The sequence below is a fragment of the Physcomitrium patens genome, chromosome 14 (genome assembly GCF_059467195.1).
Source record: "Physcomitrium patens ecotype Gransden chromosome 14, ASM5946719v1, whole genome shotgun sequence".
NCBI classification, from domain to species: Eukaryota; Viridiplantae; Streptophyta; class Bryopsida; order Funariales; family Funariaceae; genus Physcomitrium; species Physcomitrium patens.
The window spans coordinates 9,244,764-9,261,850 of NC_143423.1; the positions used below are offsets into that span (position 1 = coordinate 9,244,764).

Here is a 17,087-nt window from a genome sequence, read left to right on the forward strand (position 1 = left end):
GCAATGATATCTTGTCCATTTATCCTTCTTCTGCTTCACCCGTTGCTTTGCTCTCCGCCAATTGAGCTCCAGTTGGCGATTCCGGACTCTACTCTGTGCGTTGTCATACTCGGAATTGCGTCCAGCAGGGGTTCATGGGTGGTTAGGTGATTACATTGTTTTGTGAGATTGTCGCAACAGAACATTGTAGAGTTGGCGATGGAGACGATGTTGGTGCAAGGTTGTTGCACGCAGAAGTTTTTGGTTACAGCTCCTGTGGCTCTGCAGCGCAAGGGATATTCCGATGTAGGAGGGGTGTCGAGATTGCGGAAGCATCATAGTCCATTGACTGGTTTATCTCTTGTAGTTCGTCCCGTTCAGGTAATCCTTTTCAGCTCCATAATCTGTGCCATTTAATTCTGGTTTTGATAATCTGGGGTGCTTGTGGAGAGGATGGACTTTGGGCGTGAATTGGCAATTGCGCTGGATTGGGGCTCAAGAGCGCAGAAATTTGAACAGAATTTTTGGGTGTAGTAATTCCGAGTCCGCTATGGCTGCAGTCATTCGGTTAAAGTTAGTGCACCGGACCACGTCTTCGTATAGCTGTATCTATGGAACGCCTCGATTGAGGGATTCAAAATGCTCCTGTTTCACGAATCTATTTGAGGTTCATTGGATTACAAATTGGTGGTACTTATGAGGTATATAAACCCAAGATTATTGAGGAGACTGTCCGTGCGATGCGGAAATTTATCTTAACTTGAGAAGGTTTCTCAACATTGTGAAGTCAACTTCGTGGGTGTCTGCAGAGCCTGCAGGAGTTGCACTAATCTCCAGTTACTTAACTATTTGCAATAACGGGAAACTCGGGCGTATGAACCTTGAGGATATTTGTCTATGGCTAAACATGTAACCTTCACTTGAGAGACTAAGATCTGTCATTTTTCTTTCGGCTGTCATTAGTTTTTGTGTCTACATTTAGCATGTATATCCCAATCGTAAAATCGTGATCCTATTCATCGTGCTCACGCTGTAAAATATCTAAATATAGATTTATGTAAAGGAACCCTCTTTTAATTTTTTCAAAGTAGCCGAAGCAATTTGTCCCCACATTCCCATGTCCAGTCGCTGATGGGCTAAGCGCAGCAACACTTTTGGTTTTATTTATAACCAACTTTATGTTAGGTTGACGCATGTATCAGACACTCGTTAATTTAGGTCCTATCAGTTGTTCACCGCTTTTTTTGCTCGTTTGGGTTTTGAACAAACAGGCTCATGATGCGAAAAGAAGATATGGTCAATCCAGTATTGTTGCAAGTGCCGTCTCGACGTCAGCCGCTCCTGAATCAGCTCCCGCCCCTCCTAAACAGGTGCGTGTTAACTTAGAGAGGTTTTTGTTTAGCTTGCGGCATTAGCGATGACTTGTTCGCAATTTCGCAGTAATGTCGGTTTCTGAATGACAGGAGTTTTCGAGTTAATTATGGATGTTATTTACACGGTGTGGAACTTGGTGAGCTTGCAGGAGGCAGATGTTAGGGTGCAAAAGATTACCGATGATACGATTATTTTACGATGTTGCAGCTTGGAGCGTTTGAAGTTTGAGGTTTATTTGGATGACCTACCATTCTTTACGTGTGTCCCAAAAAATATGATGCATGTGGCTGAGCATTTTAACATAGATCTTTTGATCGTGGACCAAGTATGTTAACTTCCTCTGGGGTTGGTTGACGCAGATTGAATATGGACTTAAACGTGGTACAACTGATAATTCTTACATCATTAAGGGTGGATCCCAAACAGCTCTGATTGATGTTCCTGATCAGTCTTTTACCGAGGGCTTCATAAGTTCCCTCAAGTCCACGATCGATCTCAAAGACATAAGATACTTGATCATAGGGCATATCAGCCCAAAGCGTATAGTGAGCGCGACAGCTTTGGCGGAGGCCTTGCCCGAAGGCGGTACTTGCATCTAAACCTTTTTACTAAACATATCTTGTTGTATTGGAGGTCCTTACCTTTCCTACGTATGTGCATTCCCGTGCTGTTTCCAAAAATCATGCTGAATTAGGAAACTTATATTATACTTGGAACGTTTTATTGATCTGCCTCGCAGCAAGGCCAATTGAAATTTACTGTTCCAACCCGGCTGCACAACAGTTAAAGGGTGCCCTCTCACCTGAAATATTGGAAAAATCTTATCGAATCAATATTGTGAAGGGTGACGAATGCCTTGACCTTGGAGGAGGTGAGAATGCCCTCTTGTACACAGGTCGCCAAGCTTGAAACATTTAAAAAAGCGGTTGCTTACACAAATTATTTGATCGTAGCAGTTCCTATGTCTTCGCACTCTGTTTAGAATCTTGAGATAGTTCTGATGACCAACCTCGTAAGGTACAGGTCTTTGATCGTGACAGCTTTACCTATTATATTAGGTTTAAAATATTTGAGATAGAGCCAAACTAATATTGTACTGTGTGTGCAGGACACAAGCTGCAGTTCCATCTGACGCCCACACCAAGGTGGCCTGATAGCTTGTGTGTTTATGATCCTGCTAATCAACTTCTCTTCACCAACAAGCTCTTCAGGTTTCCATCTTCTTCTTATTCATTTCAGTCCTGTGTTCACCTAAAAGTTACACGGGGATCGACACCCTTGAATCTGATTGCAAATTGTTGGCACGTATTATGCATATCGTAATGTGGATGTATTTTACAGGTCTAATTTCAACTACATCGTGTACTAGAATACATGCTTACACTTACATTGTATGGAGCAAGGTTGGCTGACATTGGCTTGCAATTGCTTTACTTGTGTTAGTGCGCATACATGCCGTGAAAGTGGCTTTGATGTTGAAGGATGGGAGGAATACGTGGAAGACTGGCGGTTTTTCTTCGAGTGCATGCTCTCGCCTGTTCCAAAGCAGGTTTGTCATGCCTATGTTTTCCGTCATACTTGATAATCTTCTGTAGCCGTGATTGTTCATCAAGTGTCCTCCAGCTCTTATCTAACACGCTAATTGAATCGCAGGCTCGAGCTGCTCTTGAGAAGCTTCCAATCGTGGCACAGTTTTCAGTTCCCAGCTACAGTGGGAGACAAGGTCTTGGTGTTTTGAAGGTTAGGATCTACAGTGCCTCACTTATTTCTGAACATCTAGAATATCTCCAGTGAATGATCCTCCTAAACTTTACAAATCACTCTGACTAAGCATTCTGTACCTTCAGGCTGACCTGCAATACGTGATATCTAGTGTGTTATCTGCTCTTAAACTACCCATCGGCACAACAGCGCTTTTGTCATCAGGAAGTGCTCAAGGGAAGGATTTGGTTTGTGCGGCGTTGTGCCCTCTCCATGGGCCAGTAGTGCGGTCCTCGCTTACTGAACTTGTTCGTGAATATAGGGTGGTAAGTCCTACGTATTGAATTTTAAATTATTGTTTTTTCTTTACCATTTTCTTACACCTGTTGAATGTCACGGATGTGTATCCACGGGTCCTTAAACTACTCGCTTTATCATTTATTTTGCAAATCTGCGGATGCAGTGGACTGAGAAGAAGCTAAAAGAGGTGGAAGAGGCCACTATTGCTGTTATCTATGCTTCTGCATATGGAAATACGGCTGCTCTTGCTCAGGCTATCAGGTTAGATTTTAGTTGATCGTGTTTGGAACTCGAGGAAGCTTTCAATACGTTATGAACAACCTGTTATTTCTTTAGGGACTCACCAATCGTGCTGTCTGTCAGTTGCATAATACAGAGCTAATTGTGGAAAGTTTCGTCTTTGGTTGCGGATATTAATATTAGAGATGAATGGTTTTGTGCTACAAGGAATGACCAGAATTCTATATTTTTTTTCTTTGTATGAAGCCGTGGTATAACCAAAGTCGGAGTTGGAATCGAGAGTGTGAATGCGGAGATCTGCACTGGTGAGGAGCTTGCATCCATAATCAAGTCATGCAGTGGCTTTGTAATCGGCAGTCCTACACTTGGTGGTCACATGCCTACTCCTGTAAAGGTAAATTTGATTCGAGACTGAACTCAAGGGTCTTCTTGCTCTCGAGGCAAACTTGACGATGCTACAGTTCATACCTACTTAAATAGGAGTGCTCTAAATTGGTATTTGTAGTTTAAATTAGCGATTTCTATGACATGATCTGAAGGCCCACTTTTTATTTTCTATTTTTTATTAACTGCTTATTATTAGAACACTGCTAAGAAGTTGATATTTCAAGTTTCAACCCAAGAATTTATTCTACTATTTACTTAAGATAACATAGTCACTGTCACAGGTTTTAGAGGTGTTTTATGCGATCTTTGGCTTGATTCGTGTAGTCTGATCTATTTACATCTAGATCCTTGGACTTTACTTACAGTTGATTGCAACTCGATTCCTATTCATCAGGACGCGTTGGGCGTAATCCTCAAAGATACCGATGCAAGATCCAAGCCTTGTGGCGTGTTTGGCTCTTTCGGGTGGAGTGGCGAAGCAATTGATGAAATTGAGCAATTCCTCAAAGATGGCGGTTTTCAATTTGCCTTTCCTGCAATCCGGTGCAAGTTCAAAGTAAGTTATCACAATTTGGGGCGAAATAAATATTATTAAAAATCGATTTCATTGGATACATTTGAGCTGGGTCAGCATGTTCAGTTGGTGAAGCGATTTCCATTGATCCACCTTATAAGAGCAATCGCCAGAAATTCACTACCAGTTCCTGCACCATCTGAAATAATTTAGAAAAATTGAAATCTGGGTTTGTTGTTGCATCTCCTTTCGTAAGTCCTCTAATTTATTTCTTACCCGAAAGTTGTGAAGTTGAAATTTGAGGTCTTACTATCATGGTTTCGGGTGTATTGACACTGCAGCCAACCGAGGCAACGCTACAGACTTGTGAGGAGAGTGGCACAGATCTGGCGCAAAGTGTCAAGAAGACCATCCTGAAGCAGAAGCGAGCTACTGGTGGCCCTCAGTATGTAGTTGCGTCCAATGTCGAACAGGTAATATCCATTTTTCAAAAGTAACTAACTTTTTAACAAATGAGTTCATTAACTTAACAGGATCTAGAACCTGAGAATCTCGTGAAAAGTTTTAAGAAATCCATAGGTTTTAAAGCATTGACGTTGAATAGTTGATGTTTGCAGGCAGTGGGTAGAGTCGTTGGCTCCCTTTGTGTGCTTACTGCAAAGGTTGGAGATGCAGAGAGCGCTATGCTGGCCTCCTGGGTAAGCCAGGCCAGCTTCGTCCCACCTGGGATCACCATTGCTGTAAGTCTGAAGTGCATCCGCCCCTCTGTTGTGCTTTTATATTTAGGGATTTTTAGCGGCAGTTCACTGAAGAAATAAGTTTTACACTCAAGAAATACAACATTGTTGTTTCCTCAGGTTGCCAAGGACCGCGCTGTTGAGGGTTTAATACTTACAGGTAGCAAGTTTGCTATCAGTGTACTAGGACAAGGAAAGAGTGGGCCCGTAAGCAAGCAGCTGTTGAAACCGTTCAAACCTGGCGAAAACCGTCTGGATGGATTGACAACTAAACAGGCCGAAAGTGGCTTGTACTATCTCTCTGATGCGGTAAAGTTCTGTAAAGTAGTAAAAAAAAATTGTAATTGATTGCTATTTGATGATACCAATTGCGAATAACTTGATGCAAAGGTCTAAGATTCTCGTTTCTGTCACATTGTGAATATTAATCAATTACTAAAATTTCTTTCATTAACAAATTATAGAAGTAGTGTCCCTGTCTGACCAATATTACTAGGTTTTTGTATCATGGTGTTAATGAAAAAGAGGAACGGTTCCAACCATTTGCTTTAGCAGAGTTATATTCTCATAAGTGCAATGAATCTCTTTTTCTATGGTTCCAGATTGCATGGTTAGAGTGTACGGTGAAAAGCCGTATTGAGACCGGAGACCATTGGGTACTCTATGCCACTGTTGATTCCGGCAAACTCGAGGTACATCTTCCTCTACTATTGGCTTACCTGACCACTTTTAAGAATAACGAGCGCCCAAGAGTCTTTCTAAGACTATCTATTAAATGGTGAACGGATACATTCAGCTAGCTCTTGGTGTTAGATCGAACCCGTTATAAGTTTTTAAAAAGGACAAGAAACGACCTCATCTATATTGATTATCCAATAAGCTGTATGAAATTAGAATTTGATTCAAGGTCTCCTCGCCAGAGTGTGCCTGAGTTGATGGTCTTCCTTGGTGGTGTGCAGGATGCGCAAACGTTGACTGCTGTCCATCAGCGCAAGACGGGTGCTCGTTACTGAATCCAGGCACCCTGTAATGGCCCTGTAAAGCTTATGTAATATGTTCCATCACTTTTTCATACAATCAGTGTATCTTTTGTGCCGTTAGTTATGTAAACATGAAGCAAATCTTTTCCTGAGGCTTCGATGTAGAGTGTGAATCTCTGCAACATTTCATGCTTTTACATACAAGTATTTTCACGTATTGTGATGATGGACACTGATACTTATGATGAGTTCACTGCTAAATGTGTTGATTTGACCCTGTTATTTTGCCAAAAACCTTGATCGACTTATTTGCAATGAAATATATGAGATTAGACACTATGAAAAAACCATTGTAGACGTGTGGATTTGTGTTGTACACATCTGATTAATTGAAAAAGTATCTTAGATGATTTTACAGATTTAACTGTTAAAACCAAAGATTTTTCAACCTCATTATGTCAAGGTGATCAAATGATTACTTTTTTTTGATGAAGATAAGCAATATTGTATAATATTGATTAAATTGGGAAAAGCAATTTTGTGCATTTCATGTCAGACCAATTAATTTACTCATATATAGAATGTAAGTTGGGAAATACAAATATTAACGTTGTCTACTAAGTACAATTCATAAATTATATTCATTATTGACTAACAAAGAGGAACATGGACAGTTGTAATCTGTTTCCTTTAATATGACACATTCATTTTAAAAGTTCTTGCTTGAACTGCTCTTTATTCTTCCTTCAGTCGTTCTACGCTCATCATTCACGAACTAAAATTTTGCTGAACACAACTTCAAGTTTTCGAAGATTCCATCCTATTACACAATTAATGAGAACAAAGAGTCTCTAATCATGCCCTTAGTAGATGCTGTGAACAACCATTGGTCGATTGAAAATTTACAACTTGGCTTGAAATGGAAAGGCATTTACAACTGCACATCGTGTATACTACGTTGTTGAATTTTACTACTTAATTTAAATCTACAAATCACCTACCTTCCAGAAAGGCGCTTGTAGTTCAGGAGGTGCACTCGTTGGAAACCAAATAATCAAACTAGAATTAGCATCCTTTGTCAAGACGCACATATCAGCAAAAAATTATCTCTTTCATATTTTGCTAGTTAAATGAATGGTAGATTTACAAGCGAATATGTGCCGCTCAAGCAATAGATTTGAAAATGTGATTCTAAGCTCACCTTATCAAGCAGAAAAGTTATGGGAAAGGGAGATGCCCTCCCAATTAAGATAACATCGTAAATTTAGAAAACCCCAGTAACACTATTTATTACAATAACACAATTTGTCACCAGAACTTCCAGCTTGGCGCTTCCACACTTACAGGATCTACCTTTGATCGCCTGCAAATAGCACACATGCCATCAATTCACTGATGAATCTCTGTAATTTCAAACAACTTCTGTATCACAGAACCTGTTAAGTCATATTCTGCTCATTATAGTGCATGCAAGTTGGATAAGCCCAAGCAGTTGGCTAACATTCCGCATTGGTACACAACGGTTAACAAACTCTAATTCAGCAACAAAGTAGCTCAAACAGTTGAAGGAAGTGAGTATGTATACCCGAGATCCACAATGATCACACTGACATTATCTTGTCCGCCTCGATTCTGTGACACAGTCCAGAGAGTAAATTGAACATCTCAGACGAGCATGTCATACGATCTGCTCCACTTCTATTAGCTGAAATTAAAACCTTTCTAGTTCTCTTGTCTTTTAGAGAGTGTGAACACATGCAAATTGGACACAAAGAGGCGGCAGGATGAAGGTTGAACATAAAGGTAAAAGTGGCAGAGTTAGCAGCTGACCAGAGCTTCCTGTGCGATTTCTTCTGATGCGCGCTGCGTCAAGGAAAGAAAACTGTCTTAGTCGACGGTAAACCTAACATCATATATGAATAAACGTGCACTATCATGGAGATGATGAACACCTCATGAAAGATAACCTCCACCACCAAAAGCTCGAATAAAGCATTAGATTTTCTTTACCTGCACATCGCCATGCTCTCTCAAGCCCTTTCTTACGAAATTTACGGCTTCAGCACTGCTCACGCAATACAACTTGATCAGAATCAGTTCTGGAAGCTCCAACTCTGTACAAGAAGTAAAACATCATCATTTTTGCTTACGATCTTAAAAGCACTCTCTGTACCTGTTTAGAGAATCCCAAAGGCCATCCGAGCCCAATATTATGAAATCGACCTCCTCTTGCACCAGCATAGAACTTGTATCTGGTTTAGCAATCAGCCACTCACCACTGATATTTTTCGTCCTCCTGTCCACGTAGATCAGCATATAAGTATTCACTTTATGCCCACCCTTAATAGATCCTGGGGGAAATTTATACAAACCCAACTTAATGCACTCACCCATTAGCGAAACTCTGAGTCCAGCGTTTCTCGGCAACTCCACTATCCAACATCCTGTCACAATACAACTCAAATATAAAATATATGCTTCAGCACAACCAAAAACGAGGAAACCTTTCAAGCACAACGATATGAATCTGTAACATCCAGGTGTAACTTTTTGAGTACAGTGGAAAATTCAAGTGGAACAAATCTAGGAATAAAGTTTGCTCAGAAAATTAGAGCACTGATCACAATAATTACAGAATGCTTGACCTTATTAAGATCTCTTGAACATGAAAATGTCCATCTGGAAGGGATCCTTCCCTAAGGACACATGGACAAGGTTGTTGCTTAAGATTGACATACTTTTGCTTCTGAGTTTTAAAAGGAATGTCGCCAAACGCACGTGACACGGAAAGCGTCCCGCAAACTCGACCATGACTTACCTGCACATGCAGAATTTAGCCTTTAAATTTGAGTCAAAGATAAAGATTACTTGCTTTCTAAATGTCAAAATAAGCCTTTACGAAACAAGGGAGCAAGCAACATGATTCCAATATACGCACCCACCCTCCTGCTTCTTGGATTCTCTTAATCTCCAAAAAAGACTTCTTGTCTCGCCCAAACGGTCGATGATCTGATGTAAGATTCTGAGCTATGCCATTCCTGCTTAAGACCTGCAGCCATAAACATGCAGGTACCTGTTTACATTTTTACCCATCTTCACGCGCCTATTTCAGAGACGAGATCCACTGAAATACCCATGGGGTGCTTCCTAGGAGAATTACAGGCGCTGCCTCTGAGTAAAGCTAATCAGAGGTGGTCACAATAGACCTATCAAACGTACTAAAAATAAAAACCAGTACATAACTTGAAACGCACCGCACGTGAGTCACCCACGTGGGCAACCACAAAACGATTGGAGCGAACAAACAAAACTGTGGCTGTGGATCCAGACTCTGCCTCCTCAATCTTCTTGCTTTTTTCTAACCTGTCTCAGGACAAATTTCCAAATATTAGATTAAGCCACACATGATGCAGTGACGGTGAGGACCAGTTGTCCAGAGAAATCCACTTCTTCTTCCATCCATCATGCCTGCTCTTGACATGACCTACGATTTCATAATGCCCGCTAATACTCATCCACCCTGCCAACTTTCAAATGATTTGATATTATGCTATGCCATAACAAGGGATTCAGCACGAACCGTGATATGAGCCGCTTGTCTGTTTGTAGAAACGCTCGAGATATAGCTTCTTCAGCCTCGTGCAGATCGTCTGACTTTAGTAAACCACCCCCTTTCAGAGCTTTTAAGCACTCTTTATAAAGTTCATCTCTACAAGGACAATTTTAGGTCGTTAAAATTGATACATGATCGATCCAACTAAGACTTCCGCATTCCTACTGAAATGTGCTCTTTCCACGAGTTGATCACGAAATTCTCAATTACTGTTGGGGTAGAGGGGGGAATCTTTGGTGAAAACTTTAAAAGGCGAATTCAAAAAATTATAAACGGACAATCAGCTCCATATCCTTCAATACAAACGTAGCTTTACTGGACAAGAGGCAGTCTGAAATGGAAGAATTAGACGAGACTTCAAATAAGTTAGGTTAATCTGAACTCAGGGACAAGCAACACTGGCTTTTGGTATCTAGTTCCAATTTCACATAATGGTCTAATCTCTCTGTATAATATGAAACAGTCAGTAACCAAAGCATGTAACTAAGCTATCAATTGGTAAAACTCACCTCAAAAATTTAGCTGAAAAGACTCCTGCGTGGCCATCGAATATTGCAGCATACGAGAATCCGTTGGGACCATCTACCACCACCGCAATTTCGTCTTCCATCTCCTCGCGAAGACCTTGCACAGCGCATTGGCCCACAGTCATGGTGCCCACAGACGCGATTTCCTCCTGCTGAACAGATCCAGAAGCCGCCCTTGCACGGCCCGCTTGTGACATCTTGCTCTTTAGGGCAGGTCCAATGGGTACAACAACGAGTTGAGTAGCCAAAGAAGTCCATGATGAGGAAGGGCCGGCCACGGTGACGCTGTTCGGCAAACAACCGGCAGTGCAGGAGAGACGATGAAATACACATGACGAGCAGGAAGTGGCATGAGAGGAAGAAAGGCATTCATGTCGCAGCAAGTGAGAACCCGGTCGCGCAAAATCCATCACCGTCGCCATTTCTGTCTGCGCAACAACACTCCCCGCTCCCAAACTCAGGCTTCTCATTCCCCTGTTGCAATAACTCCCTTGTCGTAATTCCATGAATTTGGCCACACAACCAAACATCAACGCGGAAGCTCTACTTTGCAACTAAATTTGCAACAAGAAATGACTATCTTCATTGTCGACGAATATCCCAAGAGTAGCAGTACTGCCTGCATAGGCTGTTGTACAGCTCCAGCACAGTCGAACTTCATCAATGGATTCTGGTGATGAATTCGTCACCACACTCCAGAATCCAAACGACAACATAGGGTCACTTTGTTCCTCCAACCGCATGTGCGCTTCGAGAGAGGAGAGGCTTATCTCAATCCAGGACGGGAAAAGATAAAAGCCCAACAGTTTAAACTTTTTACATTTTGCTGTTGATGTAACATTAAACCCTGCATCTGCGCAAACGTAGGCTCTTAAGCACGAAGCACCCACAGATCTACGGTGGATCCGAACTCCTGCGAAACAACCACACACTAAAGGAAGCCATTGCACACGCCAAAGTACAGAAAGGCGCAAGAAGCCACGCCACAAATCAGCAGCTCTAAAGAAGCTGGAGATCTACGGTTCTCACTCATCAGGGTATCGATGTTTGCGAGCCATAAAATGGCAAGCATACCCGACAACCACTAAGTTCATGCGATGTCGTGGCTTGTACTATCCCGGTTCTCTCTTCCCCTCCTCCGTATGTGTTTCTGGCTGACGTGCTGACAGGAAGCATCCAAGCCCACTTCCGCTGCATCGTTCTGCTTGGTCTTGAGAACTGGGTCGTAGAAAATCCTCGTGTTTTTATCAAGGGATTAGGCTTGTGCTGCACACAGGGTGACTGGGCCCTCATGGACACGCTATTGCATTCGCGCGCTTCCTGCTTAATCGTTGCGCCCACTGTTGCTGGAGGAAAACTTAGAGAGGGTGGCAGGATTGCAACTGCTGTATGTGTTCCTCGGCAATTGTCCAATTCCTTCAAGCTCCGTTGCTCTATTGAAGAAAGCAATGTATCGTCGTCTCCTTCGGCTGTGGATCTCGCGCCGCCCACCATCGACCTCGAAATTGTTGGGGTGGGATTAAAACTTTCTGAGCAATGTTGAATTATAAATAGTTCCATATCTGCAATATGTTTTTAATTTGAAATTTTCATTGATTGTTCTAGATGTAAGCGTTAGGTGCCAGTTCACTGCACCTTCGCGTTCTCTGATATTTGTCCGTGGTCAAGTGACTCTACTTCGTATCTTTGCCCTGATGGTGGGAGATTCTTAATTGATCACATCGAACCGAAAGACATTGTTCAGAGTGTATCTCCAGCAATGACCGACTGTGTGGGGTTTTAGTAAGAGAGTTTGAGATTTTTTTCGATACTGTTACCAATTCGATACTGCATCTGTGGGTGTGTAGCCGGAGGCAGGCGGTGAGGTAACTACAACTTCAGTTGGGAGTGGTGAGAAATTGCTGAGGAACATCATACTCGAAAACAAGTTGGAGCTCTATGGCCTTTATGTACGATGTGTAATTCTTAACCTTGTTTTTAAAATTTCATTGGGGACGAGGGTTGGTAAGTTGGACAGACCAGCTTTTAGCGTGTGTTTTTGAGAATACTCTCGTCAGTTATGGCGTAAGAGTAAGCCGGCATTGATTTGAAAGGAAACTTCTTACCAAATGGCCGTGTGGGGACGGCATGAGAAACAGGGCAAAGTGATGAACTGCGGGGGTGGTGGCAGCTGTGGTACTTGTGTTGTAGAGGTTAGTTATCCCTTGGCATATCTTCATGCCTGGAACTCGGTGTTCAAAGTGAAGCACTACTGTATTTGCAAGTTGCACGCTGCTTACATGGAGATTCTAATGTTTTGCATTGTTGTGAAGATATTAAACATCCAAAATTGAGACAACTGAGAAGAAGAGAGTACATATTGTGAAAAGGACGAGGAATCATTAGTTGTTTCACTGCAGTATTAGAAATGCTAATTCGGAGGATTTTCAACTTTGGCGGCAGATTTTGGAGGGGAAAGAGCTGTTGAACGAGCGCACTGATACAGAGTACAAATACCTGAAGAAGGTTTAGCTTCTCTCTTCCTATCACAATCGTCTCCTTCGGAACTATTATGAAAGGCAATTCTACTTGAAAACAGAATGAACATTTAACTCAATTCACGATTGCAAGCAACGTGTTGGTACTTGGTTGCCATGTCTGCTGCAATTCCATTCATTTTCTGTTCACTGTATGCAGCATCGTACTAATATTCTACTTGTCTTTCCTCGTGTACAGAAACCCGAGAGCTGGAGATTGTCTTGCCAAACAATTGTAGGTGACAAGTCTAATAGTGGAAAGGTGAGGAACTTTATCTAACTACTCTTCATGCCTTGTTCATAAATGGTTGGATATTTCTTACATTCTGTGAGACGGTGCGATTGAGTGAAAAACAATCCAGCGGCTGGCTCTTTCCGTACCGAACTAATACCCTGACTAGCACAGACCATTTAAGGATACAAATCATTGCTTAATATTTGTTACTGGTATGTCTTGGGATATTATGCAGGTTGTCGTGCAAAGACTTCCCCAGAAGAAGAAGTGAATTTCTAGAGGAGGTGATGACGTCAAGAGGTGATGCCGGTTCATCCTTGTGTAGCATTATAGGTCTTTAATAGCAATTTCTTTTATTGCGTAATTCCATCCAGCAGGTCACATCTGCTTCATGCCAGGAAACTTGTACTCGGGCAACCCGAAAATGTGTGGAAATGAGGACACTCACTGTTTCACGGTGCACATATATGCAATTGATCTTCAAGAAGGTGCATATATGTGTCATCGAGCCTTATTGGTTGATCTTAAACAGTTGATTATATGCAGCAGAATGCCTTTTGTATGTTCTGAACCCTTCCTTTCTGTCATTTTCCCATGCTCAGAACTTGCAAACAGGCTGTTGGTCAGAACCAATTGTGATTCGTGTGTTTCATTCACAACTGATCCTGTTGGCTATTCATAATAAATTTCATTCACGTTCAATTTTTCTGGCTTTGGTTTTGGTCTGTACACGTGTGAATAGTATTGCCTGAATGACAGTGGACGTGAAGTGCCATGCAAGCTGCAGTTCTGAGTTTCACCCTTCAGGATCCTCAAGTGTTGTGACCAGCGAAGATTCATTCAGAGTTTGCTTAGTTGAGGACACATGTCACCCTCATATTCCGTGCAATGAATGCAAACAAATGTAGTGAAAAATCTTTGTGTCTTCAGCACCACTATATCCAAATTGTGGAGGAAGTTGACAAGGTTCAGACACAATCCACGCAAAATGCTCCTCATACTACTGGAAGCTTTGCATCGATGCATGTGGCGTCTGCAACATTCAGCTCTTTCAGATGCCTTCATGACTTCAGAAATTGCATGAGCTACTGTAAGGATTGTAAGGGAGAAGATGCCTGTAACCCACAATTTGTGATGGGTTTTAGCAAAGAATTTAGCATTCATTTCTGTAATTCTTTCAACATGTACGTTCTGGTATGCCATTAGGTAAATAAATCTATTTCATATCTACCAATTTACAAGTACAATGACTTTTTAACATAATGACTTAAGTTCTTAATAACTCAATCAACATGTCTTTATTACCTTTCTTACAAGAGTGTATTTATAAAGAGTGTTTTTACAAGAGTGTATTATATATATATATATATATATATATATATATATGACTTAGTCTACTAATACACCCCATATTGCTACACACATCTATTGTGTCTATACATGCCCAAGACCTTTGATTTGTTGAAGTAGACTATTTTTTCTTTGTTATGTTGCAAGTCTTGGTCTCATCTCCCCCTTTTTTCTTGTCAAGGCAAAAGGACTTGCATAGGGGCAAGGAAAAAGGAGCAAGAGGAGATTGGTACCCATCTTGGGACAATGAATAGGAGGAGATTGGAAAAAGGATCTACATTAGCCAATTAGAGGCCTTAGGTGTGTATAGACACAATGGATGTGCATATAGTAATTTGAGGTGTGCTTATAGCATGAGCCTATATATACATATATATATATATATATATATATATTGTAGCTACCAAAACTTTCTTCAACTAATAGTGGATTTCTCTTAGTATTTGAAAGAAAAAAAAAAATTATATAAAAAAACTTGTAACCATTTTTTAACTTTAAAAATTATAAAATTTCAAAATATCAAATCAATGTTCAACTTCATAATCAAATATCAAACGCTAAAACTTAAACTTAACTTTTGGATCTTTCAACTATATTAATTCAAATCTAATATTGTGAGAAATCTAGGACAATAATTTATTGGATAAGTTTAGATAAGAGACACCATCTTTATTGCAAAATAAGAGATTTCGACATAAAAGAAATAAGGTGTTGATTGAAGAGAAATAATTGCAATAAGAAGAAATAAAAGAAAAGACTTAGAAGCAATTTCCAAAATCTGAAACAATTATGTTAATTAAGACCAATTAATGGAAAGGATTGATTGGCTGCTTACTAAAAATATCTTTAAGTAAAAATTTTAACATCTAAGAAGCAAATTAGTCTTGGTCTAAGAATACTTGGTATTAAGTTTTATTTTTAAATTAAAAATTAAAAAATTAAAATACAAGAAAGTTTTTTCTACCTTGGATAGTCCATATTTTTAAAGGTCTCTATTCAAGGTCGATGTCTACTCCTATAACATAGGATCTTACTAATCCTAAAGCTAAATCTTGAACTCAGATATGATGTTTGTCTTTACTAACTAGATCTAGTCTTATTTTTATTAATTAGGTTTACTTTTGTACTTCTTATCTTCTTTAAACAATATTAATTTTAAACCAAATGTATTTTTTTATTTTTATTTTATTTTTTTTACTTTTAATTTTAAATCCATTGTATTAAAGCAAATGATCATCACTAATTGATAGTATACTTAACATATATATTAAAATAAAATTATAAATCTTATTATTAATATTTTTTATTTATAATAAATTTGAATTGATGAAAAAGTAAAAATAAGTTGTTTAAATAAAATCTCAAAAAAAATACTTCAATATTAGACATTGATTCAATAAATATGAATTATTATTAATTATAATCATAAAAATTGTATTAATAGTATTATTATCAATACTAATAATAAAATTAATAATATTTTATCAAAAAAATAAATATAATTTTTTATAATCGCTAATATACTTTAGTTGTTAAATTAGACTTTGAAGTAAATTTTTTATAACTTTTATTTCTTCCTCTATAGTATAGTCTTATATGAGTGGATGAAATAAATGGTATTAAGAGAATAGAAGGAGCCAAAATCTTAATTTAATTAAGATTAGTATTTAGAATCGATAATACAATAGAATAATTAAAAGATATAGCTATCAATAATGTAATGACAATATTCTCTCCTATTAAAAAAATATTTTATAAATAAGGTCTTGCAAATAAAAAATAAGGCATGTTTACCTAGCTTAGAATAAAATTTATCAATATAAAGGCATTAGAAATCACGAACATGAGTGATTTCATTTTTTTTCTTTTTTAATATATAAATGGAATATATCCAATGTATTAGTAGAGTGTAAAAGTTACAAAAACTATTTAATTCCTTATACTCAAATTCTCAACTGAGAATACTATAAATGTTGAAAAACTATCAAGGCAAGTTTATCTTTGCTTTTATGTATGATTACCCTACATTGAGGTATTCTAAAATTTTATTTGATTACTACTCAATATCAAAAATTGAATATGTGGTTAATCATTCAAGAATTATTCTATCTCTTAAGGAGAATAGACACTTCTTACAAGTACTTTATTAATTATATTGTGACAAATTTCTAATATGTTTGTCTATATTTAAAAAGGCCGTGCTAAATTATGCTTCTAGTGTGGAGTGTACTTCATATTTTATTTTCAAAGGCAAACTTATTGAGTTAGATCTAAATAGTTCATAAAAAACTATCCATTAATAAAGACCAAATCTTTTAAGAATATTTGAATCTCGATAGAAGAATTTTTGCAAAAATTACTCATTATTAAGAAAATGATTTTAAAGATCTCAATTCTAAGAAATGAATGTTAATTTTTTAAACAAAAGGTAGTCCAATCTCAAATGTATTCGATTTGATGACAACCAAAAAATTGATAGAGAATTAATTTAGATTATTTGAATCAATATTTTACATAATGAATGTTAATATGAGAGCTAATTTTGTTCCTCCAAGTATTGAATATAATTCTTTTGTACCATATAAGCTAGATAAAGATAGCCTCTTTATAAGAATAAATATTTGATGTAATATC

The 17,087-nt window shown here is 38.9% G+C and overlaps 3 protein-coding genes across 4 annotated transcripts; 2 read left to right on the forward strand and 1 right to left on the reverse strand.

Annotated features, from left to right (window-relative positions):
• Positions 1-6,450, forward strand: LOC112291487 (uncharacterized). The gene is made up of 17 exons (XM_024538965.3): positions 1-360; positions 1,251-1,349; positions 1,502-1,582; positions 1,713-1,938; positions 2,093-2,224; positions 2,462-2,564; positions 2,797-2,902; positions 3,007-3,093; positions 3,201-3,380; positions 3,518-3,615; positions 3,841-3,988; positions 4,376-4,537; positions 4,837-4,968; positions 5,113-5,235; positions 5,353-5,541; positions 5,835-5,924; positions 6,192-6,450. Exons 1-17 carry the CDS (start codon positions 199-201, stop codon positions 6,243-6,245), a joined length of 2,172 nt encoding a protein of 723 aa, XP_024394733.1. The 5' UTR covers positions 1-198; the 3' UTR covers positions 6,246-6,450.
• Positions 6,451-7,304: 854 nt separating this feature from the next.
• On the reverse strand, positions 7,305-11,304 carry LOC112291490 (protein phosphatase 2C 57). Of its 2 annotated transcripts, none has more exons than XM_024538979.3 (11): positions 10,335-11,304; positions 9,793-9,921; positions 9,467-9,575; positions 9,151-9,261; positions 8,951-9,030; positions 8,603-8,656; positions 8,386-8,508; positions 8,223-8,277; positions 8,043-8,075; positions 7,798-7,844; positions 7,305-7,575 (listed from the first exon to the last, which is right to left on the reverse strand). In XM_024538979.3, exons 1-11 carry the CDS (start codon positions 10,880-10,882, stop codon positions 7,521-7,523), a joined length of 1,344 nt encoding a protein of 447 aa, XP_024394747.1. In that variant the 5' UTR covers positions 10,883-11,304; the 3' UTR covers positions 7,305-7,520. The 2 variants fall into 2 exon arrangements, with proteins under 2 accessions (XP_024394747.1, XP_024394745.1); XM_024538977.3 differs by having other exon boundaries at positions 8,858-9,030.
• Positions 11,305-11,451: 147 nt separating this feature from the next.
• LOC112291491 (photosynthetic NDH subunit of subcomplex B 3, chloroplastic) lies at positions 11,452-13,648 on the forward strand. The gene is made up of 6 exons (XM_024538980.3): positions 11,452-11,865; positions 12,200-12,301; positions 12,491-12,544; positions 12,795-12,857; positions 13,068-13,130; positions 13,339-13,648. The coding sequence occupies exons 1-6, from the start codon at positions 11,644-11,646 to the stop codon at positions 13,372-13,374; spliced, it is 540 nt and encodes a 179-aa protein (XP_024394748.1). The 5' UTR covers positions 11,452-11,643; the 3' UTR covers positions 13,375-13,648.
• The last annotated feature ends 3,439 nt before the right edge of the window (positions 13,649-17,087 follow it).